At 38.3% G+C, this 25,525-nt stretch overlaps 1 protein-coding gene across 4 annotated transcripts in view; it reads right to left on the reverse strand.

The window, feature by feature from the left end:
- LOC131366982 (A-kinase anchor protein 2) overlaps positions 1 to 23,988 on the reverse strand; it is a 73,971-nt gene extending 49,983 nt beyond the window's left edge. For 3 of the 4 annotated variants that reach the window (XM_058412106.1, XM_058412105.1, XM_058412102.1), the window contains exons 1-4: positions 16,295 to 16,397; positions 16,132 to 16,177; positions 5,972 to 6,052; positions 3,301 to 3,431 (exon numbers count right to left, since the gene is read on the reverse strand). In XM_058412106.1, the coding sequence (XP_058268089.1) occupies positions 3,301 to 3,431; positions 5,972 to 6,052; positions 16,132 to 16,177; positions 16,295 to 16,353 (317 nt within the window). In that variant the 5' untranslated portion in view covers positions 16,354 to 16,397. Of the gene's footprint in view, positions 1 to 3,300; positions 3,432 to 5,971; positions 6,053 to 16,131; positions 16,178 to 16,294; positions 16,398 to 23,790 lie in introns of those variants that run through there. The other variant, XM_058412104.1, reaches the window with a different exon arrangement.
- Positions 23,989 to 25,525: the final 1,537 nt, after the last annotated feature.

The following is a 25,525-nucleotide window of genomic DNA, read 5'->3' on the forward strand; positions in this document are numbered from 1 at the left end:
ATGCACGCTTATGGCTTCTGGTTTTTTATTAGTCCTATAATACACTCACTAGAAAAGATTCTTCACCTTGTTGACATTTGCAAACAAAACCTTTGCTTTAGTATCTAGCTATGTTTAATGATAATCATATACATGTTCGTTTCCAAAAGGCTGTAGTATTGCACTTAACTAGCTCATCATACATTACTTTAGCTTATAGTCAGGAAAGTATCCGGAAACTAAATCATTGAACTAAGCAACACAATGGAGCTGTGTCATATCTATCTAATGGATAAGGAACTGTGCTTTATCCACACATGGATGTGAATCATACTTTGAGTTGCCTTCTAATTTTCCTACCACTTGTAACTGATGAAGTCCATAACTAAAATTGCAAACAACTGGGATTGCACTTTAGACTTTACATTTATTTTGAATGAGTGAGGCGAATGAAGCCGAAATGAGGCTTATATTGTGGATGAAAACATTTGCATGAAACCACTGCAAGACAAACACTTCATTTTAATCGCTCAGATCTTTGTAGAAAAACATTTCGAAATAGAATAGCAAGGCAATTTAAGAACAACGTCCACTGTTCCACATCAGTGTATTTATTGGTGGTGAAATCAGTCTTATTGTGCTCTCTTTTATTTTGGGGACAAACCCTAGCAGTCATTTCCTCTGTGTCATGCCAGAGCTTTTCTGTTTTTTTTTCAATGCTTCTGAATTGAGTATAAACTTTTCCCTTTCAGCTTATAAACAGTCAGCTGTCACGCCACATCCAAAGGACCTCTGTAAAAATCGCTCCTTTTAAAAACCCAAGGATGTTTGTTATAGCGCGTTTGTTTTTTCGTTGTCCAAAGGATGGATTATAGGCTAGAAGGATGGAAGATAAGATGTATCTGTTTCATACTATGGAGTCATTTCGCAGATAATGGATTTAAATGCAGATGTTCTGATAAACCTTAAAGTATGAGCTTGTTCACAGAGCTACATGACACCTACATAAGCCTTCACGAGTTTGTAATGTGTTCATTAAGTGTCTTAACACAACTGTGTGCGCAAACAAAACGTCTATTTGACACTTTATGTCGGAAAAAGACATAAAAAAGACATAAGACTGTTTTTGTAGCTTCATGTCATTTATCACTCACTGCTTATGTAGCCGTTATGCAATTCTATGAACACAACTGTTCAATAAATCTTTACTGAAAGAATGAAGTGTATGTGTAATAGTATTAAGAGTGTATTAAAAATTTCAGAGAAGAAATCTTTAATCTGTGTTTAAAATTGTGACTTCATCATGGTGGTGAAAATCTTGGACTAGCTGTAGCTTAAAACCTTGTTAGAATTGTTTGTATAGAATTTTATTATCAATGGAAAGGTGAAAATAAATCCCACCCAGAAATGAAAGTAATCTTAACTTTGGTTCAAATTCATCACTTCCCACACATTATTCCTTAATGGCTAATCATCCAGCAATGAGGTCATCCCGTGCCACAACCCTTTTAACCGCATAACATTTATCATCACCACACAATGGCAATGGATTCCACATATGCTGTAATTATTAAGACTCGCCCTCAGACATATCCTCGTTATAAAATGACTTACGTAATCGGGATAGGATGCCAAAATGGAAAACAATAACCTAACACTTGTTTTTATTGCATTCCATGAAACCAGGAATAGAACGTGTGTCTCACATTTCCGCACGCGCTAATGAAGCGCACTAATTAATACAGAGCAGAGAAACCAAAAATGTGCAACAACATGCTTTTCCCATGGCTGTATTGGCTTCTGCGGCTCATCCTTACACACGTTAAGCAGTGTTTAATGACTACTTGTGAGGCCACGGAGCCTCAAGGTCTCCGCAAGTCAAACACACATAAATGAAAACACATGTAAACATAATGAGCCCCAATTAGGGCATTTTAGCTGCTTTTGACAACCAAACAGCTTCTGTGTTGTTTGAGTGTTCACAGTCCTACTGATCTGGGTTTTAGCTAAGTGTACCTCATCACCACTGAGAAGAATGTGCTTTTAAGAAGGTTTTTCTTTGTCATATGTGCGTGAGTGGATATATTTGATCTCTCACAAAAGGGAAAAAAGAAAATACTGAAATTCATTACACTTTTTTTTTTAGCTGCCTTTATTTTATATTAGGAATCGTTAACATATGTAGTGTTCAAAACACATTATATCACCAGTAGAGAAGAAATCCAGTGCCACCTTGCCTTATGTTTAAGGTTTTTTCCTTTAAATTAAGGGGAGGGGGGGGGGTAAATTTATTACGTTTAAATTTACATAGAGCTCACAAACAAAGCTAATTTGGGGTAAACAACAATATGTCTGTCAATATTCAATAATGAAAATAAGTTTTAGAAAAATTTGTTTTAGAAAAATATCTGGGCAGGTGTCAGAGTTTGTATGTCTAAACTTCTTAGTACTGGTAATACAATGTGCTATACTACATAGAATGTATTTTATAACGATATGAACTGTAAAGTATTTTCACGAATATATTTTATATAATGTGTCTAATGCTTTATGAATGTACTGAATTATTACATGTTATGAATGTATCTACAGTACATATGGCCTTCCTGGAAAGCACTACTGACGTTAGTTTATAATACCTTATACTTATCTACTCTTACTATCACTCCATTGAGATTATTTTAGTAATGCTCTTGCTACTGTATGAAGTCATGTCTCTGCATTTATTTTGGTTCTTGGACTCAACTCAGCACTGGCATTGGAGAGATAGTTTAAAAGTCATTGTTGGTGCCCTTGAAACCCTGAAACTTTCACTGACATAAAAAGACATAGCATTACTCATAGACATATGAACCTCTGCTTTTATTATTCATAAGGACCGAAATACAAAACACCATCTGTTTTTGGAGTAAGGAGAATCAATTGGAAGGAACCCTGCAATCACATGTCGGGTAACCCGGACGTTAATGGAATGACGTTATTATTTACCATGTGACGTGAACCCAACGCCCCTTTGAGGTTTTCTTAATTAGAAGCCATGTTTACGAGAAAACCAGATCCCAGTTCTGACCAATGGATGTATATAGTAACTCCTATGTTCTAGTGAATGGTGACTATATGGATGCTTACTTAAAATGAGCTGTGCAGGCCCAAAATGTACCTACTTTGGCAAAGAGTGCCAAAAAAATCTTGTTAGAAACACATATGTAGTTAAAACAGATGTAACTACAGCAGCACTGGTGAACATAAAAATTCAGGAGGCATCTGCAAAAGGGTAAAGACTGTAACAGATACTATACTGTGTTCATACTGTATGCATACCTCTGAATGGAGTCTTCTAGTTTCTTGGCATGTAGCTCATCCTGCTCAACCTGTTTCCTGCGTCCCTCGTCTTCCTCTTCAGCCCCTGTTGGGGTACCTTGTAGAAGCCACCTCTCCCTCATGGCTTTGGACTAGAAAACAAAAAAAACAACATTTGTTCAGGTTGGTATATTGGACCTTCTTCTTATTAGCTTTAGCAATATTGCATTAAAGTGTTTACTTTAAAGGTAATATGACATGAAGTTCACAGAGTTCTAACCTACATAATCATTCTGGTGGTCCCTTAGCTATCACAGAAACTCCTCCTTTCATCTATCTATTATACATGGACTCAGCATGTGAATCTCTGGTGGAAACACTATGCAAACCAGCCTGCACAAGATAATAGATGTTATAGTGAGCAGGTTGTCTGGTGAGGTTACATTGGCAGGTTTTTGTGGTTAGTTTTTGCTGGAGTTGTGAAATCCCATAAGGCCCCTCACCTCCATGTCAGCAAGCCTCATGTTGACGGTCAGCCCTGAGAACCCAGGAATGCGCCTGACCATATCACAACCTGTTGAAGTTATGCAGCAGCAACCAGAGCACAACTTCTGAGATTTCAGGGCTGCCTGCTTGCTGTGTAAGAAGACCCTGGTAGAAGGTCTGACCCAAGAAGCAGCTTGAAAGTCTTGCTAAAATGGATACATGCTGTGTAAACTTTAACAAAGCATGTTTGATTTGGACTGTGGTGCTATTTCATACTGTCTTGCCTTGCAAGTGATAATGTAGATGTTAAAATGATTGTATATTATTGTATAATAACACTAATTTTATAACTTTTACACAGTTTTCCATTTTATGTAGCTGTTCTGCTTATTTGCATATTATTTGCATCACATAGATGTGATGCCAGCATTTAAAACCGAATTGCACAACACACAGATTTCCCACACACAGGTTGTGTTATGGATGCACCACAAAAGTAAAGTGCTGCTCCCCCAACTATACTTTTATCCCATTAAATAATCATGTAACATTTGTATTTTTAATGAAGTGATTTATTATTCTTATTTACACTTTGTTATAATGGGTGAGTATATGTACTGACCATCTGATTGCTCTGAAATGCGTGTTTATATTTAGAATTTCGACTAGACTATGACGTGGTTAAGAGGACTATCTCGTTTCAGTTTCCACCTGCTTTCACTAACAGAAAACTCCACCTCTGATTTGCAGTCTCTGTGCTAGATCACCTCAAACTTCATTCCAGAAAACACTAACAATGAAGTGCAGAGAATCAGAAGTTTCAAATTGTAAAAATGACTGAGGTTTGCTGTTTTCTGCTATGCCAAAGGGCTAGATATAAGAAGCCTTCAAGAAATATCACGTAAAATATTTTGACCACAGCCTTGTGTTCATATAATTTATTGCTGAGAGGAGAAAACGTGTTACGACTCTTCGTTGAAAAATGTAACGTATTCTATAAAAAAGTACAAATGAACACGATTTTGGAAATGGAAATATCTTAAAAACAACCCTGCTCTTTCAAATGTGTTACTGGGTGAAATTTCCTTTTTGCAACTTTCCAGTGAGAACCTGATTCAGACTCCGTAAACACCCACTGCTAAAAAAACATTCCACTTCCTGGAGCTGTCCTTCTTTTCCAGCCCAAACTAGTCCCTCATTTACTTTACCCAGCCTTCACACACCATCTGAATGTCCCCATATAAACATTTATGTCACACGATTCAATTACGTTTACATGCTTTTCGTAGCTTTCGTGATGTAGTAACTGGTGTGAGGATCAGGCTAGTTGTCAAGATGCTGCTGGCAGGCAGTTGGTCACTCATGTATTGTTAGAGTGCTTTAAACTTGTGCTACGTCAAATCACATCACAGTGTCCCAGAAATAAGCGGCCAATTTTTGTTTTAGCTACATGAAATATTGGCAATTAAATATTTTCAATTCTTTTATGTCATAAATCTCTCACTTTGCACCCACCTTGCGATACTTCCTGTTGATTTACATCTAAAACATGCACTGGTGGTTGAAGAAAAAACATTGTGAAAGCAGTCTTAGAAAACCTTAACTGTTTATTCTCTGTTTCCGTCAAGTGTGCTTATGTCCTTAGAAATGTCCTCCAGGCACAATTTTCTTTTCTTTTTTTTAATTTTTTTTTTTTTATCAGATGTTTCCCAGCCTCTCAAAACAAGTGCCTCATTGCCATAAAGTTGTCTTTCCTCAAGAGAGCTCAAGAACAAAAACTCTTTAGAAAGTTGGCCCATTTGTTTTTTGTGAATTCAAGCTAGCATATAATGCAGGCAATTACACCACAGAGCTATTCTGTGTAATTAACGCAAACCGCTGTCTATCTGATAGCACATTAAGCATTCCTAAAGGAGAGCTTTGCAGACCATAGCCATGCTCCTTATAGAGTGGGAAATCTGCCATATCCATACCATCTTATATTATAAACAAACCACCAGAACATGAAAAAAGAAATCTCAGAGATCTGAAGTAATCCCACAAGGATCACACAATGGTAACAAGTCAAATAAGCAACAATCACCTTTTTAGATTATTTATGTTATTATTTTTTCACACAACTTCATACATGTAACACATTACACATGCTTGATGGTTCATTTTAAGCTATTTAAGAATATTTTTACATTTAGAAGTCGAATCTTACCTTAAGATGTTGAAGTTGCAGAACAAGATCATCTAACTGTCTTCTTTTATCCTCAATCTCGGTTTGTCTTTTTCGTTTCTCCTAAAAATGAGAAGGATGCTATGAGATCCAGTGATATAAGGCAGATTGTTTAATTATGACGAAAGCATACTTGTCCTGTATTTAGACAAGAGTAGATAAGACAAGAAAATGCCACCATCTGTTCCTGTATCTGTTTAGTGCTCCAGCTGTTTATATCTGTACTTGGATGTAGATTTGAACTAAAAGTGAGTTTAGTCTGTAAAGGAATATTATTTATTTATTTGTTTGTTTGTTCGTTCATTAAATGTGAGTTTGGAAGTCATTTTCCATTTACAAAATCTAACATCAAATAGCAGTTTGCAGAAGTATTCAATTCCTGAACTTTTCCCCATCAGAATACAGTAAGGTAAACCTTTAAAACAGCTATTAGACACATATTGGTTGTAGTTAACAGTAATATCCACCATGCTGTTTTATCAGACTTGCTTTAGTTTTTGGATTTGTTACATTGCAAGAATTACATTGCTCCTGCTAATCAAAAATGGGTATTTCAATATTTCATCATAATGCCAGTATGATTTTGTCATTCAGTAGTGATGAAGAATTCATTATGGAGAGATGTTGTCCTATGAGTGGTAGCAGCACAGTATCTGTTCAGAATGCTCATATTCAGTTACTTTCTTGTGTTCCTTATGTATGAAATCAAACAAACAGCTCATCCATTATACATGCAGTCATATATGACAGATTGAGGATCTCACTAGGATCCTCAAGGGTATAATAACTCCTTGGAGAGGCTCTATACACTTACTGCTCAGTCTCATGCGCTTCCATAAGAGCAGTTTTTCCCACAGTTCCTTTCAAGCCACCAGTGAGAAAAAAATGGGCATATTTCGATGGGAACTTCAGCTTCATAAACCAAATATTCTCCTTTTTTATATGATAGGCTAGTATGTGAAAAGTTAATGTTCCTATGGGAATGGGACTGAAGTCATGTCAACAAACAAAGTGTTGTGTCACAAATCACAAGTCAGTGTCAGGTCACTGCACTACAAAGCCTCATTCATAAATGACTTTTATAATGACCATTCAGAAACTATTTATAATTCATTTATAATTGTAAGAAATTACAACCTCTTATATTAGTCAAAATTTGTTAGGTCTCTAAGCATTAAGTAAATGAAGTTTGACAATATTGATGCCATGCTTTCTGGGAACGTATGACATATGTTCCTGCCAATGTACAGAAAGCCACGCCCCCAGAATTTAGAGATATGATCTTGGAAAAGCACTACCAATATTTCAATATTTTTTTCCTCGCTTTTCTTGTAAAAGTTCTTGGAAACACAGAAGGGTTTTTTTTGCTCACAGTTAAAGTATGTCGATAACAGCAGCGGTAAATTACACATAAAAAAAAAATACAACACAAGCTCCTAAACCTCCACACCCCAACAAAATCTGGTGCTTTGTGTAATGCTAATTCAACAACACTAATAATCTTTTGAAAACAGAAGATGCATGGAGTGTACAAAGGAAGTTGCGGGGGCTGTGATGTTGCCTGGTTCAAATGTCCAACAGATGTAGCTTTTCGCCAGAGTAAACACCACACATGATTCACTTCCTGTCCTCAAATTCCAAAAAAGGTCCAGCAAAAGAGCATGTTGTCCCATATGTAGACTATTCTCGTTCTCTACCATCTGAACAAATGGCTACGGCTGTGCTGACACCGATTCACGGCTGCATTCCAGACCTGAGCTGCAGAGCTGGAGTTTGTACTCCCTCGGGTATTCTTACGAATGTGAGCTAATATGGAGTCCAGATGTGAGTGAAAAGAAATGTGGTCTGAAAAATGGCTTGTGTTTTTTTTTTTATGTAGCCCATTGTTCAGTGGATGATGTCACATGAGAAAGGACATGGAAGGACCTTCATTTTTTTTTTTTAGATTGACTATTCTTGGTAATTATTTACCCCTGAGCAAGCATCATGGACTAGTCACATATCCAGACACTCATCTACAAACATGCACTGTTGATTCTACAGAGTAGCTGTAGCATTACAGAGAAACTAGATCTGTCTCTAGATTGATTAATCGTGCGCACGTTCTTGGCTAGATGCGAAGTCTGTCACTATCCTTGCAGACACATCTGAGCTCTGTTTAATCCACAGGTTATACTCTCCATCTGATGATTACCAGTTTGGCAGCAACAGTATAAACCCTGACTCCTTGATGTTAAACCTTTTCAGAGTTGGAAAAACACATGGAAGTGTTTCAGCATTTCCTCCAAGACTGTCAGGAGTGCAGATGTTAAACACACACACACACGTGTTTAAAATGGGCAAATGATCATTTATTTTAAAAAGCACCTCAAGGTCATTGATTACTAGGTGAAACCTAGCTTTATGGTTTCACTGCATTCACTTATTCTTCTATACAAACCACTTTATACTGGTTAGGGTCAAAATGGATCCAGAGCCTCTCCTAGGAACTGGAGCCCTGAGGTGGAAATATACAGTATCCTGGGTGGGAGGTCAGTCCATTACAGAAAACCATGCTCAAACAATCACACACTCATTAACACCACTGTCTGACCCAGCCAAAATAATACGTATTTGGTTAAACCTGATAGACCCCATGCCTTTACAGCGCAGCCCAACAACAAACACCCATTAGTATTCACGACCTGCTTCTTGTGGTTTTCCTCTGACCAAGAGGCTATAATTAGCGTCCAACAGTCCATTCTTCACCACGTGGCCGGTGAAATTTCACTGTGGAATGGCAGCAGCCTCCACACCCAACTTAACACTGCTGGAGGATCTATTTCTCACCAAGCACGCTGACACATACTGAAGATTGGCTTGAAATACAGACCGAGCCAGAGCAACACTGTACCCCAGCATACAAAACACATTCTTCATCATGGACTTTGGTGGTACGACCACATGTCATGAAATACAGTCCTAGAACATGAGGTCATTCTCGATTTAACCGTGCCTAATTTCCAGACTGAATTCTGCATCTGCAACGAATTGGAGAAAAAGAGGTTGTGCAAGACAGCAGGTAATATTCACAGTAAAGTCATATTAGCAGGGCCTGGTGAGGGGATAATGGCTAAACAAAGAGCATCTTGTTTCTGGCATTTTCTGGGATTAGATTGAAAACATCTGCTTTGCAATAATTCAGCAACACTTCTTTTTGTGCTGGCAACACCAGAATCACTTTTTAGATATACAAGAATGTCTGAGGTAGATTGCATAAGATCTGTGGTTTGAAATCCTGACCAACCAAACCTATCAAGGGATAACAACCTGGCTGAACCTATGTTGTGCTTGTGTAAATCTTGTCCTCCCTCCGTAGCTACCTATAGCATGTCAGCAATGACAAGTTAGTGGTCCCTATAAACGATACTCCCCTTGAGGACTGAAGTGTATCTTTCCACATTGTGAGTGTAAAAGTATAAGATTGCATTGAAGGTTCATTAGTCGATTCCATAGATTAAAACACCAAAGCATATGTCTGGATTTACAAAGGCCAGCACAGTCTGCCAAAAGGCCACAAATGAGGCACATCAGTTCTCAGAGGAAAGCTGGTCTAATCAGATCGACGTCTATTAGACACCAGCATGCTAGAAAACTGACCACTTAGCCAGTATGTCACACTGAAATTGACACATTCTGCAATGACACAATCCATTATGTGGGAGCTGAGATTTGCAATGTGTCATTGTTAACTTCTACGCCTCCACTGGCAACTATGCTGACCTTTTTAATGACCATCCCTCCCTCATCTACTGAAAAAGACAAACCAGTGTCATAACTGGCTTGGATGCTTTGACATTATTACTGCAGTAACACAATATTTTGCAATTAGCATATGACTATGATCAGGTCTGGCTGGTGTAACTGGACTAACAGGGTTAAGCCCTCACTCTGTTTGAGGAAAAATACATAAAAACGTTAGCATTTGTGTTGCATAATTTGTTGTAATAAATGGCTTAAAGAGGAGCCCAAAGTAAGCATACACAGAATGGAATAAACTGAAGGCAGAACTGTAACAGAACTGATGTTGAATATCTATCCTGTGGTGGTTTTCTAATAGTTTTATGCTTATGATGAGACCCTGTTTGTATTTTGCCATTCACAGGTTACACACAGTTTTCTTAGCTATTTCAAGCACCAGATTTGTAATTTGAACCAGGGCGGTATTAGCCCTTCTACCTGTCCATCGTCTTATCAGTGTAGAAGATAACAACAGCCTGGGTTATGGTGTCTCGTTATCAATACAGAAACAAGCACTTGTCTCAGTGGACTAAAATAGTGCAGACAAACAGCAAGACAAACACACAGACCTCCCTAAAAGGAAAAACAGAAACCACAGATATACTTTTTATTTTAGACTATGCTTTATTTACTTAGATGAAACAAGTCAGCAGCTGAATATTGGATGGGTTATGTGTGAATTCCATACTTATTCACATTAAAAATACACAATAATAACTGTCATAATAAGAGCTCACAATCAAAACTACAGTAATTCAGTTTTGTCTTCCAGCAAAACATAGAACAAGAAACATTTGAACCAGCAGTCCTTGAAGCTCATGATATTTCTTCAAGCTATTTTAGATGCCTGTAGTGATTAACCACAAAAATAAACCTCTTAATTGTGTTTACTGTATCTTCAAGCAGTACACAATGCTTAAAATGCCACATAACCTTTCCGATTGGAAAGAAAAAAACATCGAAGCTTTCTTCACTAACACTACACATTAAGTACCATTGTCAAATCTGATCACTGTGAGTGATTTCAGAAAGACACAGCAGCTCAAATCAGATTAGAACGGAGTGATCTGGGTTAACTTTTCCAATATACAGTAAATCATAAACGATTTAGTCTGAGCTAAGAGACCAGATGTGAGTTGTGAGTGCAGCTTATTACCATTTATTGGTCAGTAACATTTTTATGTGCACGTTAACAAAATTCCCATGATCCTTAGCAGTGAAATAAATCCAAGCTCCGGGCCTATACAAAAAATGGCTTACAGTGAGCAAGAAATTGGCTTCAACACAAAACATTTCAAATAGACACACGCTAGCCAGTTAGAAGTAGGCCAAAACGCAGCATCGGTAAATCATTCCTGAGTGATTCCATATTTTGGCCACCAAATGAAAGGTATGTGGTTGATTAGATCCATTTTGCATGCATTTTGCGCTAAATCTAGGAGAGAATTACAAATCTGTTCAGTATTTAAAAACAAACTGCTTTTTCTATTAGTAATGGTGAAAAGTGTTTTGAAATAGAGCAGAGAAATGTTTTTAAGGCTAGAAATAGCTACTAACTAAATATGTCTCTGTTAATAATATAAAAAAAAATTGTCTAGTGTAATGTTAAACCACTATCGTAAAAGAAGCAACCTATTTAGTTGACCAATAGAACATCAACATTGTTTAAATATGTTAATTTCTCAATTTGTAGTGGCCAGTATTCACCCCTGTTGCAAATGTTTAGCTCGCTCATGATGAATTAGATGACAGTAAAAGATTTTGTCAGTTTATTGCTGTGTGTTTATTGCTCCTGCTGGAAAAATAAATCAATTGAAACCTTATTTAGAACGCCTACAAGCTATATGTGGACACCTGACCATCACACCAATATGTGCTTCTTGAACATCTTATTCCAGATTTTTTCCCCCTTTGCTGTTATATTAAGCCCCACTCTTCTGGAATTTGTTCTCAATCAGCCACAGGAGCATTAGTGAGATCAGACACTGATGTTGGTTAAGGAGGTCTGGGGTGCAATTGGTCTTCACTTCATCCCAAAGGTGCCAAGGCTCTGTGCTGGTCACTAAAGTTCTTCTACTCCAACTTGGAAAACAAAGTGTTTATGGAGCTCACTTTGTGCTGAAAAATGTTTGGACATCATCAGTTCAAGTGAAGATAAATTACCACAGGATACAGAAACATCCTATTCGATTGTGCGCTTCCAACATTGTGGCAACGGTTTGGTGAAGAAACAGGTATGGTGTGATGGTGAGGTGTCCATTAACCTTTGGCCATATAATGTATATGGTGCACTTTACTCCACTCCAGTTAATTAATACTCAATTAAAATGTTAACAGTACAGTTATATCACATCATACTTTTCTCTTATTATTACCTCCTGCTTTTATAAATGCCCATTCACTATTTTATTACTGTGTGGAAGCTTGTCCACAGAACCTCACACTGCAAAGTATCAGCACTGTTATAATAACAGCTATTGACTTAAATGTATCAAATATCAAAACCTATAATAAGCTTTCTGGCCAGGTGGCAAAAAAACGTCCAGATCAGAAGTAGCCTTTATCCTATTAAAGCTATCACTTACACATTCGCATTCACATCGTCATCTGCAAATCAAATTACTCAAAGGTATTTCCATTAAAATAAGAACACGCAATGATGCAACAGCATACCGATGATTTTTTTTATCGTGAAATGTAGTAGGTTACAAGTAACGTGACATATTGTAGATTTGAATGTATAAACCATTTTAGGTGCATTATTACTCAACTGTAAACAAATAATCATTCATAATCATCTGCTTTTCCAATGTATGTGTCTAATTATTATAGTAATATTGCAATAAAATTAATCCATAATACTATTAGTCTCTCTCTCACACTTGTTTGTGTGGGAATAATGAGATTGCTGGCATTTTTGAGGAATATACTATGCCCTGGTATAATCAGTGGTTAAAAGATTATTTGCATTTGTTTTATTTATGTAAGACTACAACCATTTATACTGTATCTATTGCTATATATCGCTATATTATAGGTGCCTTATCTACCACATTATGTATAGGACAAAACTGCATTTGCAAGACATCTGATATGTTCCTTAGTGCACAATAAATGGTTACATGACATAACCGAATAGTTGCTCTATGCAGTAGTTCCTTATACTCCACGAGCTAGATAGAATAGAGTCGGAAAGCTGCAAAGAACTAACACGCCTCTGAAAGTAACAGCCGTCTCAAATGTGATTTAGGGTCAGATTGTTGGGGAAATTGAAGTGAATAGGCTTATCGCAAAAAAGCTAGCAGCTGGTAGACACGTTAATCCAAAGTGTTGTATGATTGACCTGAGTGGTTGAGGGTTAAAGGTCTGTCTCAAGGATCTCACAGCCCCAGGACAAGATAGATAGAACTACTGAGCGACCATATGAAGGTAGATGGCCTAAACCTCATGATGTATCTCATATTACTTCACCTCTACCAATAAGTCATTTTTAAGACAAACGTAATTGGAATTTCCCCTGAATTATTAGAATGATTAAAAAAAAAAATAGTTCCACATTTTCTCCCTATTTTGGTCATCCCATGCGCCAGCCAGCTCTCTCCTACCACACCAAAAATTTAGGGAGAATGAAGTCTAGCACATGATTTCTCTGCACCATCTAAAGACAACAGATGAAAACTTCATCTCCTGACAATGAATGAATGAATCATTCTGAAAGAGTTTTGTAACAGATGACTCTCACTACAGCACAGATGCATCCATCCTTTCCTTTGTAGCCTTGCATCCTTCAGATTTCAGGTCTGAGACTGTGTTGACGTTTGTTCTCTGACTCCCACATAATATGCTAATGGGGAACAGACAGCTGGGCCTCACACCCCAGTAGCTAAAGAAAGCTGAGTCCACCTGAATGGAGCTCCCATGCCTCCACCCTTTTCAAATATGCTGAAGCCTACTCAAGCTGGCCAACACAGCTGCTGCTAAATTTAGCTTGTTCATGATAGTGGCCCTGCCCTTTCTAGCAAAACCTCTCTGCAGAGTCGGGCTTAAGTTTGGTCGTGAACATCTATATGCAGTAAGTATGTCTGGATTGCTTGCTGCAGGTGTGTTGACTAGACCAGTTTTAACTTTCCAGACCAGACACCCTCCTCCACCCAGTGCTTGCAACCAGCAAGCCACTAGATTGCTAGTTAGACTAAGGGCAGTGTCTTATTCTGTGGCCAAACTATGCCAAAGTTTTTGGCTGCGGCTCACTCGGATTGTTGCAAAGATTTCAGGCTAAGGGCTAAAGTTGCACAATAGAAATGTATGCTAGCACCTGTGATCTGTACACAGACACCAATAAAGAACAATAGCTTGAGAAACCTGAGAAGTGATAATGACAGGTTGAAAACTGCACAACATTTAGTTAGTCATCTAAATTGGTGTGCTTAGTAGAGTTGTGATGTAATGCTTACTTGCAATCTGAAAAAACCTTAAAAATACATGAACGCATAGCAGGCTCTAAAAACCCTGCAAATTATAATCATTGGCAAATGAAATCCTGCTAAAATATAGCCTCAGAGCTGGTTGGCTTTAGAAACACAACCACTTTTGGCTGCTGGTGATCTTCAAGCAGCCCACAGTCCTTGGTGTTGTTGAGAGCATGGGAAAAGAAGGAGACTGGGATTAACTATATGGTTGGGAGAAAATACACTCTGAATGGAGAAAGTGAGAGAGACAGTCTGTAATCCTTTACTGTCTTCCTGGAAAAGTCATATCAAAAGACGGTCAGACACAACAAATAAAAACATTGTCTTGTTAAGTGTATACCTACAGAATCTTTTTTCAGCTTCAAGCTCCTCTTTATAGTATGTAGTAAAACTCTTTTGGCTACTCAGGCACGCCAACCTTGTTGGCTGTTGTTGAGAAACCTAATATGAGCCCCTCACTCATTCTACAAGCACATGGAAAGTTCTTAATTATTTATCACCGTTCAACACAGCAGGCAGTTGAGTGAGATATGAAAAAAGGCAGCATGCTCTGCGGTCAGCTCTGAATGCTCGTAATTTCAGAGTTCCATAGCAATATCAGTAATTAAGCAGAAAGATTAGCTTACAGAATGCAGGAAAATGGAATTAATTGGTTAGCATTATATGTTTGGCTTGATATTGGTATGATTTAATGTAAATCAGCCTTGTTGCCATGCACCATTAAAAGAAGTGTGTGGGTTTTTTCTTTCCTTTTCCAGCGAGTTGGCGTCAGAACAGGCAACGCAATAAAATCTGGCAACTTCAATCTCATGCTATTGTGGCTGACCATACGCAAAAATGAATTTCGAACTGAGTGGATAATGGCACTCGTGTGACTTTCGATACGTCTGGAGCTTTGTCTGTCTGAGTGAATTGGAATGGATGACCCAAAAGAGTTCTTAGATGTGAAGCGCAATGGATGGACTGCAATCACTGTTATATGATTTCCAGCAGCGATGTACTAACAAGTCATTTTTCTTTGTTTCCACATAATGAGCATGTAATACACGGTATTGCATGTGGTAATTCATTCCATCTGTACACATTCTTGTTTAAACATTTCATTTCCCTGAGTATTGTCAAGCATTCCGTTGTAATGATCTGAATCATTTGAATATCTTTGTCTTTTCCCGGACGTCTTTTGTTGCTGCTTAGAAATTTTGGAGAGATGACTGTTTGCTCCAGCTACTGTTCTGTTCTACTTTAATAATGAAATAAATGTTTGAAAACTTTTGTGGAAAAGAGCCCCCCTCTCCTCTCTTGGCTCTTGAGGTGCTTGGCAGACCCATTTAACTTCAATTATTCACACTTCCTCTGTTTCACCATACTTAACCTTTAGCATAGCAGTCAACATCCTAAAGTCATTAGTCTGTTTGTACTCTACTCTTCAACAACGATTAAATGTACCTTTTGTTTTTTTATTATTATTGTGTTAGACTAAACAACCCTGCCCCTGCCCGTGTCGACTTTAGTAGCACCTCTGTTTGAAACATGTATACCTCGGAATCGTAAAGATGCTAGCGACGCAGCCAAAATAGTTCTCCATCTGTTGCTCGCCACTCCAGTGTCCACTGAAGTCCTGCGGCTACCACCAAAATTAGCCCCACACGGCCATACTAAGCTACAACTGTCCTTCAGTTATCACGTTCTCTGCGTTTTTAGAGCTAGATGATCGATTGGCACCAGAATCTGTGTGAAAGCACCAGTTCTATCAAAGCCCACCACTTCTAATGGAGCCAAGAAACTCCAGAAGAAAACCGTAAACCATAGTGGTAAGTCTAACTCTAACAGATGTGAGTGTTTGTCAGCAGAACAAAGGAAAACACAAGAGAGTTCCAAAGTTATTGAACTTACCGCCAGGGCCTGGAGCCTCTCCTTATGAAGTTCAGCTTCAGCCATCCTGGAAAGATAAGGGGAGAGGTCTGAGTAACCGTAACGTACACTCTTCCAGGGTGTGTGTGTGTGTGTGTGTGTGTTTGGCAGTCAGTAAGATAATGATGGAGATGGAGACACACACAGCTTTGGTCGTTTGTGCAAATCCAGTGAGACTCTGTGCTCAGAGCAAGTTCTTCTCATTCACTGGCCATGTGCCTGCCAGATTGCCTCTCTCTCTCTCTCTCTCTCTTACTCACTCACTCACTCACTCACTCTCTCTCTCTCTCTCTCTCTCTCTCTCTCTGGCTTTCTCTCCTCCCACCTCCCTCCCTTGCAGTCATGGGCCATGTATGTGCAGCAGGAGAGGGCAGCTGGGAGGAGGGAGGAGGAAGGGAGGGAGGGAGGGAGGTAGAGATGGATAGTTGGTTTTCCCTCCTCCTGACGTTTCAGACAGAGCTGCTAGGAGACCCGCTGGGCTGTCACTGAGGAGGAGCGAAAGGAAACTGGCATGTCACACCTCGTCTAACTGCTACTGCAGCTGAGGGTGTGTTGTTTATGTGTGTAGGAGAGAGAGAGAGAGAGAGAGAGAGAGAGAGATATCGAGAGACTGCTGGGAGGAAGAAGAGAGGTGTGCCTTACACTATGGATAGTTCTCTCTCTCTCTCTCTCTCTCTCTCTCTCTCTCTCATATGTATGTATATTAAGGTTCTAATTAATAACATCCAACTTTTTTCTTGCATATAAATCCACTCCAATAACAGCCACTCAGTGCAATCTGGGCAAATAAAAAGTTTAATTGTTTAAGCATGGCAACAAATTAAAATAGAGTGGAGGTGGAGCTTACTGCGCATTCACTTAAAGGTCAATTAAGGTCTACTATTCTTATATTGCATTCAACTGAAAATATAAATTGACTCGGAAAACCCAATACATAATAAAATTGATATAAGCAGTCGTGCCAGTTGGACATGAAAGGTAGCTCAAGCCTAGTACCAACATAGCTGTTAATTCTAAAGCATTTTAAATGGACATAGCATGGTTGTGTGATTGACCAAATGAGATTTGAATTTGAATCTGGACAGTATGCAGAAAATAAAATCAGAATGAAACTAAAACAATGCAAAACCAATGAAAATATGAGCATTTCTCAAGAGCTATGATGGTAAATTACTAATAATAGACTCTTGTTTCTAAGCTAAAGCACTTGCCAGACAGAAACACAAATTATATTCACGCAATGGTTAAGCTAATTCACTGATAGGACATGGGACATGAAAATCCTGCATATGTTTCTGGTAGCATTGATTTTTTTGCTTGACTCAAACTTTAGGTAAAATTTGTCCTGTGAATTCACAACCCTTAGATAAAATGTTTTATTTCTTATTAAGCTGTTAGCATGGAGCCTCCAGCAACATATGCTAGGGAGTTTGTGTTAACATTTTGTTTCTTTTCGCTGCCTACGTTGCTGCCATATTGAGAAATGTCAACACTGGCTCATAACATATGACCTTCATGATCGCCAATGAATTTGACTTCTGAAGTTCACAATAGCCAATTGTTCGTATGTGATCTAGGAAAAGCCAGCCACATTTAGATGCATTAGAAATGAAATCACGGCCTATTGAAATCCCTGATTAATGATTTTTTCTCTAATTATCATTATTCAAAGGTGTTTTTTTCATATTACCTAGCTCTATTACAATTTTAAAAACATCACTTGTCTCTTGACTCACACAATTCCTGTCTTAAGACTGTTGAATGACTGAATATGTGTGTAAATCATGTGTTACAGTATTAACTTTACAGGCATGGGTCAGTCATCATCTTTGGAGAAAAACGGCAAGAATGCAGCTAGCAATTCTTTCAGTTACAGCCACTGACTTTTTCTAGCAGCGTTCCAATGATCATTCAATTCCATTTTTACTACTGTTGCTGTGAAGCCGAGGGCAGCAGGACGGGGACCAACCGGCTCTTTTCCCTCCATCGCTGCTCTCAGCTGGAGGAATTCGAAAAGTCCTTATATGGAAAAGGCTGAGCTATGTGCCTCTGTGTGTTTGTGTGTGTGTGTGTGTATGTGTGTGTGAGAGAGAAAGAGAAGAAGAGAGAAAGAGAAGCTTGTGGGAATAGTTAGAAATGCTCTGGATGTGATTCCAACACAAATCTACTGCACTACTGCAGTTTTTTGTACTGTAGCAAAAAAGGGGCTTGCCTCTTTCCTCATGCATTATTCACAGGTCCAGTTTTATCGGTCATGCTGAACGTTTCATAAAAGAACAGAGAAGTGGCCTCTGTAGCATCCTCCAGCCACAAATATTACCATGCTAATGGCTGCTCGTGTATTCGGACAACAAAACACTTGATGCTATTAACCAGCTAAAACTGCTTCAGATAATAGAGGTGTTAGTTCATTAATTGAAAGCTACAATCTACAGCATGACCTTCAACTTTTGTGAATATGAAATATTAAAACGTCCAAAAGTGACACTTTTGCTTGTGATTTTAACTAAAACTATATTCATTTAACTGTCTGGAATCAACTGCTTAAACCTCAAAACATGCAAAACCGAGGAAATATTAGACTGACAATTACCCATAAGCTCCAGCATGTCACATGTCCATGCCACATTTCACCCAATGAGCACACAGAGCTATTCCTAATCAGCACCGCTAATTGAATCCTGCTTTGTTTAGCCTTCATCGTCAAGCATTTGTTGTTGTTGTGTGCATGTGTTGTTGTGTGTTCCACAGCCTTGCTCACAGTCTGGTATTCGTTTTTGATTCTTGTTTCATGGTTCTGGTTGTTTGAGTTTCACTGTTTCAGTAAAATCCATCGTCTCATGACAATTCATGACACAGACCTAATGTTGTATTAAAAAAAATGTTTGTTTTTTTATCACTATAGCATATTTTGCAACTACAACTTATAAATATATTTGGAAATATTTCTATTTACCTTTTAATCTTACCTGGGCTTTCAGTAGAAAATAAGCAGTAAAAAAAATCAGTCTGTTCTAGAGATAATGTATAGAGTCTAGAGACTTAATTCCTGGTAGCTAAGTGTGATTTCCTCACACTGTGAATGTCAGGCTTTGATCAGGTTGCTGGATAAATATGTGCCATAGTTAAACAGATATAAGCAATCTGTTGGTTTGCAGTCAGACACCAGCTGTCAGAATGTCTGCGACGCTCCTAAATATTGCAGAATTAACTCTTTAAATACGATTTTCACATTTATCACTTTTAGTGGCAACCAGACTCTAAAAAATGAACACATGCCGTATTTCAGTTCAGGAAAGCCTGTAATTTTCAGAACGACTACGTATATAAAGGGTTTTCCCAAACTGCCACACACATATGCTGCATATTATCCTGCATATTGCACTTGAAGCTGTCATTTCTTATATGTATTGAAATTATACCTATATAGCATGTGATATTTGACAATGATTTATGCTCTATATGGAAAGAATTCTAATCTAAACGCAGAACCTTAATGTGAGCTGATGGAATAAAGTTAATAGCATGTCGGGAACATCCAAAGCTCACAGAGCCACAAGGTAATTCTTAATGTAGCATAAATAATTGAGTGGCAGAAACCATTTGGCTGATCGTCCAAGAGGGAGAGGGGGCGCTAATAACACTGGGTAATTATTATCCTGGGACATCTCTTCCAGCCAAAGTTTTGCACCAGTCAACTAGCATTAGACCTGATGGGAATGTGCCAAAGAGTACTTGGCTCTGTGGGATGACAAGTAGATAGATTTTCTCTCCCCAGCAGGTTCTGTCACCAGTTCTACATCTTAGAAATAATCGAATTTCATAATAGATGTAATAGAATTCCCTTGCATGCTCACACAGTTAAAATAATAATTCAGATCTGTCTGGATGGTGGATAATAAATTGCACTGGTGAGGACAGGAAATTCCTGGTCATTCACGTAACAACTGGAAACAAGCTAAAAGCCAGAAAACATCCAGCTCCTGTACACTCCAGTTCCACACTTAAGAGGACTTTTGAGTCCGCCGACTGCACAGCAGCGAGTTAAATCATTCAGCAGGCCCCCGTGTAACATATTTTGCTGGCTTGTTTTGCCAGGTATGTGCTTAAACTCCCAGTACAGTAGGCTGACTTGTCAGCACTACATCATAACACACCGTGTGATGGAAGTCTGAAAGCATTAGCTTAGAAACAAGAGATCCCAATTTGATATTTTTTCTATTATCCTGATAGAACTACAGTATAATGCTTTAACCTATCTATTTGTAGAAAACCCCAGAGTTTTTTTTCTTAGAGTAAATCTAATTAGTGCCACACATATTTACTAGTGAAGCCAGGGCCAAGAAAAGAACCTTCATTCTCACTCAGCTCTTGTGAACCGAGCATTCTGATTGGCTGCTTTATCTTCCTGCTTGCAGTCCCCGACCACATCGTCATCAAGATACAAAAGCAACTTTGTTCCTCTGGCACAGTGACTTCATCCCACGAGCCAGCGAGGCAGACTAATGCCTTCCAGATGTGGAAAATCTGGGAATCGGAGACCAAATAAACACACACTGAATGGCCCTTAAACTTATCTAAAGCACAACACACTGTTAGTGAGCTCAGCGCCAATGTTTTCAAGCTCTGTTTCAAACAGTGGCGACTTCATGGTCACACTGTCTACGTGTCATTTTTTAATAACTTATGCGGTTTCCGAGCTACGCACTTATTAAGAGGCCGCACCGAGATGTAAATGTACTAACACTGTAATGAATATTTCATAAGTGCCTCAAATGAGCATCCATTTGTTGTTTGTGTCTGTTTGAAGTTGTCAGATTGACAGTCAAGCCCTTTGTGCACTGTGGAAAACTGATCACAGACTGGATAAAAAAATATCTAATATTTATTTCATGTGAAGTAATGTGTAAACCACCTTGAGAGATTCTAGCCCCGAGGTAATTAAATGATTTGTTTAAGCAAATTTGATTATTAATAATTTCCATAGAGTAGAGCAAAATCACTTGACTTCCTCCCTCCCTCCCTCCCTCCCTCCCTCCCTCCCTCCCTTTGCATACATAACCATATATGGTACAACATGTACCGAAATGCTTTTTGACTGCTTGTAGAATAAAATAGAATGAAAAATAGCTTTAAAATAGGATAAAAATAGTTATAATAGAATAAAATAAAACAATAGTTATAATAAAGAATGGAAAGGATAAAAGAATCATTAGCTTACATTATGAGTATTGTTTTTGCAATCTCTCATCGATGGCTAAGAATAGATTTTCTCTAACCAGTGTTTCTTTATGGTAGACTTAACAGAGAATGAACATTGAGGACATGACCCAGGAAATATGACGCACAGTAACTCTGGTCTTTCTCCCATGGTGTCTGAACCCTGTATTTGTGCTCCCTGTGTTTATGGTTGGATTTGCCCTGGACCTTGTCAGTACTCTTGGCTTAGCTGCGTGTCTCTGTACTCAATGTAAACACAAATTTGCTGCCACCTGGGAATTTTCTTATTTAATCCCTTAGTGACTTAGAAGACTGATCAGCAAGGGTTAGGAAACCTTCCAGCTGACTCATATCCGAAATTCATTATAACTCATTTATAGGGGATAGGTATATGATTTCAAAAACTGGACTGCAGTCTGGTCATGGCATCTTGTTTTACTGATTTGCTGATAGCATGTAGTTTAAATCATCTAGAAGTCCCAGGATTCTTTATCACAGAGCTTTAACCACTGACCAATCACTGCTCTAGGATGTAGATACCGCTAAGAGTGATTTTAGTTTATACCTAATGTAAATAATATGCTTAAACGAATCAGTGCTTTTCCAAAGACGACTACATTCTTCTGTGTCTCGACTGATGCTAATCTCATGACTCATGCTAATTTAAGTCTGGAATGTGACAGCTGCAATGCTGTAACTGCTAACTATAAACTTCTGTACATTCTTGCTAATTGTAACACCAGGAGGTAACAATAGTCTCACAACAAATAGAACTCAATTTTTTCAGTTCCACATTAAATCACACTACCGATATTAGTTCGTAAAGTATAATTCAATCGTTCGCTTCATGCAAAAACTTTTTACGCTAGTCCTGGATTATTCAGCCCTTTAGCATTAGTGCAACAGATTTTTCTCTTCGTTTTGGCCCGGAAGTCTAAAGAAGTAGGCCAGCTGTTTTCTTTTTCATGGGAAGTCATAAATTACAGTGCTGTCCTTGGAGCTTTGAGTGGTCAAGTGAGATAGCTTTTAGTCCTTGTAATCTCCACTGGGTTTCTCTTAACACGTGTTGGAGAGCAGCTGTGCTGAAGTGACAGACTGAACTTACAGAGCTTCAGCTTGGCTTAGTTATGGATTTGAATGAATTCCAGTGAATTAGCCCTCTGTAGCCATCAGAAATATCATGACTTAGCAGAAACTGTGATTTTTACGTTAAGTTGTACAAATTCTTTCCGATTAGCATTTGTGGATCCATGTTAATACACATTTGATTTCATAAGTTTGCCAGAATCTGATGGCAATTCTTTAAACATATATTTTATAATAGATTTGTTGTATTTTTTTGTATCATAGTAATTTGCTACTGAATACCATTTTAATTGTTTAATGTAATGCTATTTTTAACAAGTATTGAGAATTACTTGAGAAATACAAAAATTACAAAAGCGTTTATTTACCACATATACATTACGGCACAGTGAAATTCTTTCTTTGCATATCCGATCCTTTGGAAGTTGGGGTCAGAGCACAGAGTCAGCCATGATACAGCACTCCTGGAGCAGTGAGGGTTAAGGGCCTTGCTCAAGGGCCCAACTGTGGCAGCTTATCGGTGCTGGGGCTTGAACCCTGATCCACCACCCAGAGCCTTAAGCACTTAAACCACCACTACAGCCAAAGCTGCTATATAGAAAACACCTTCTAACCATCAGATATGAAAATTGAACAATGCTGAGGTATAATAATATATCACATGACTGCTAGAATACGTATCTTTTATGAGTGAACACTGTTCCAAAAGATGTTTTACAATGACATTGGTTGCTTAACCAAGACTTAACTTTATTAAGGGTGTTGGGTCTGTAAAGATGATAAATAAAATAGATAGACAGAATATTCTGAAATAATATTGACCACCTGGAGTGAATAGGTTGTGTGCTATGCACATTGATCTGTCTCCATACAGTAGGGTGTGTATGTATATAATGTGCTGCATACCGGCTAGTCTTAACTACACTCTAAAATGTTCCTGTTAACTGAATCCCGATATGCTTCGATTACGCAAGCATGGGCCAGTCGGCTGAATGGAGACAACGCCCCATTATAACCTCCTTCATATAAGGTACAAGAGTGTCCTCTGGCCATCATAGCTTTCTGTCTCTCTCTGTATAAATGCAGTGTGTGTCTCAGACAGCTCCAATATCATATTGATGTTTCTTACATGCACATGCACACACACAGACACACACACACACACACACACACACACAGACAAGCACATATTCAAATACAGGAAGCCACGACAACAGACAGCAGCCACCACATCACATCACCATCCTCCCGTTGCCCCGGCTGCTGTTGCTATGGCAACCCGGCCATCGTGTCCAACCCTCTAGAGGAAGGAAACGGGAAAATGGAAATACTCACTCAGAAGCCGGGGCTTTCCTCCTCAGGGGTGTGCCCATTATGGCTGCCTCGTCTCTCCCTTCCCCTTTCTCACGATGTCTTGGGTTGTCCTGTCTTTCAGTCTGTTTTCTTCGGCTCCGTCACCTTTCGGAAGAGACAGTGTGTCCTTCCTGCAGAATCAGTCAGGCTCTGGGTGGCAGCGAGTGGTGAGCATCTCCTCCGACTCGCCTGCAGCAAGAGAGAGAGAGAACGTGGAGTAAAGGAGGGAGGGGTCTACATTTATTACTATAGACAATATGATAACATTTGCTATCTTATGACTTATAAAATAAAGATGATGTTGCAGAATTGTCAAATGGTCATAGATACAGTACAATAGTTTATTTCAAACACTTACACACATGCAAATACAGGAAACCGTGCTAACTCATTTTTGGTTTTAATTAAGCAGAAAACAGTCAAACTGCTGTTATAACCATGTACTTTAGGATTCAGAGGTTTGCCTTATAAGTAGCTTAAAAATTGTATGCTATTCTTAATTCATTTATAATAGTTAAACTGCAGTTAAACTGTTGATGTCAGTGTCAGGACTCTTAGGTCATGAAAATCTTGGGCCTACACTGTGAAAGATCTCATACCTCATATTAACAGAGATCTACTTTAAATTAAAATGCACTGTATTTGGAAACTCACCAAGCATGGGGATTTCATATTCATAGTCATATTCATGTAATTTACTATTTTTACATTTCTTTGTTTTCTATATTTTTCCCCCTTTCCTACCTGAACTTCCATTCTTTGTCTATTTTGATTCTATTTGATTCTATTTTTATGAGACAGCTGAAACACCGTTTCATTGCATGTCGTATGGGGTACGATTGTGTATGTGACCAATAAAAGTAGAATTTGAAATTTTAATTAGTAAACTTTGTATAGTCATGTATCATCACTGAATTATCTGACACAGTCATATATGAGTATTTAAGCATTGTAAGAGCAGCAGCCCGCTGCAGGATTTTGTGTGCACTGTGATTTATTCAGAAACATGACAGCTGAGTGTGAGGGCGGAGTCCCAGCTGTCGTCTGGCACATTAACTGGTCAATAACAGAAGTTCATTCAGTTTCATGAACTCTGAATTTATGCAGGAGCCACATGTGACACGGTCAGTATGTGCAGGCTGAAACAAATATACAAGGTTTGTAAATAGTGAGGGGAAAAGGTCTGTAACATTGTCCTTTACTATCAGAGAGGTGGAAACCTTTGGGGGGGGTGTGTGAGGAAATTATCTATCCATCTATCTATCTATCTATCTATCTATCTATCTATCTATCTATCTATCTATCTATCTATCTATCTATCTATCTATCTATCTATCCATCCATCCTTTTTAGCTTTTGTCTTAAACAGATCATGGTTAAACCCAAAAATGCTTATGAATGAAAACCTTGTAATGGCTTGCATTTGTACAGGTAAAATAAAATAAAATGTTAACCATACAAAGGCTCGACAACATTAGATTCTTTAAGTTTTAAAAACCTCCCTCCCTCCCAAAATTCTAATTATACCCCCTTTTGTTTTGCTTATTCTATGTAGCAAGTCCAAGGATGCTTTCCACAAATAAGGTCCTTGAGAAAGTTTCTTTATTTTTAACACAAGGTTGCATACATGCTCTTTATGCCAATAGGTTGGTTTTTATTTTTACTCTTTAGCCCTAGTCATTTATTTTACATTTACAGCATAGGCACTTACATTTCT

Source organism: Hemibagrus wyckioides, linkage group LG16 (assembly GCF_019097595.1).
Source record: "Hemibagrus wyckioides isolate EC202008001 linkage group LG16, SWU_Hwy_1.0, whole genome shotgun sequence".
NCBI classification, from domain to species: domain Eukaryota; kingdom Metazoa; phylum Chordata; class Actinopteri; order Siluriformes; family Bagridae; genus Hemibagrus; species Hemibagrus wyckioides.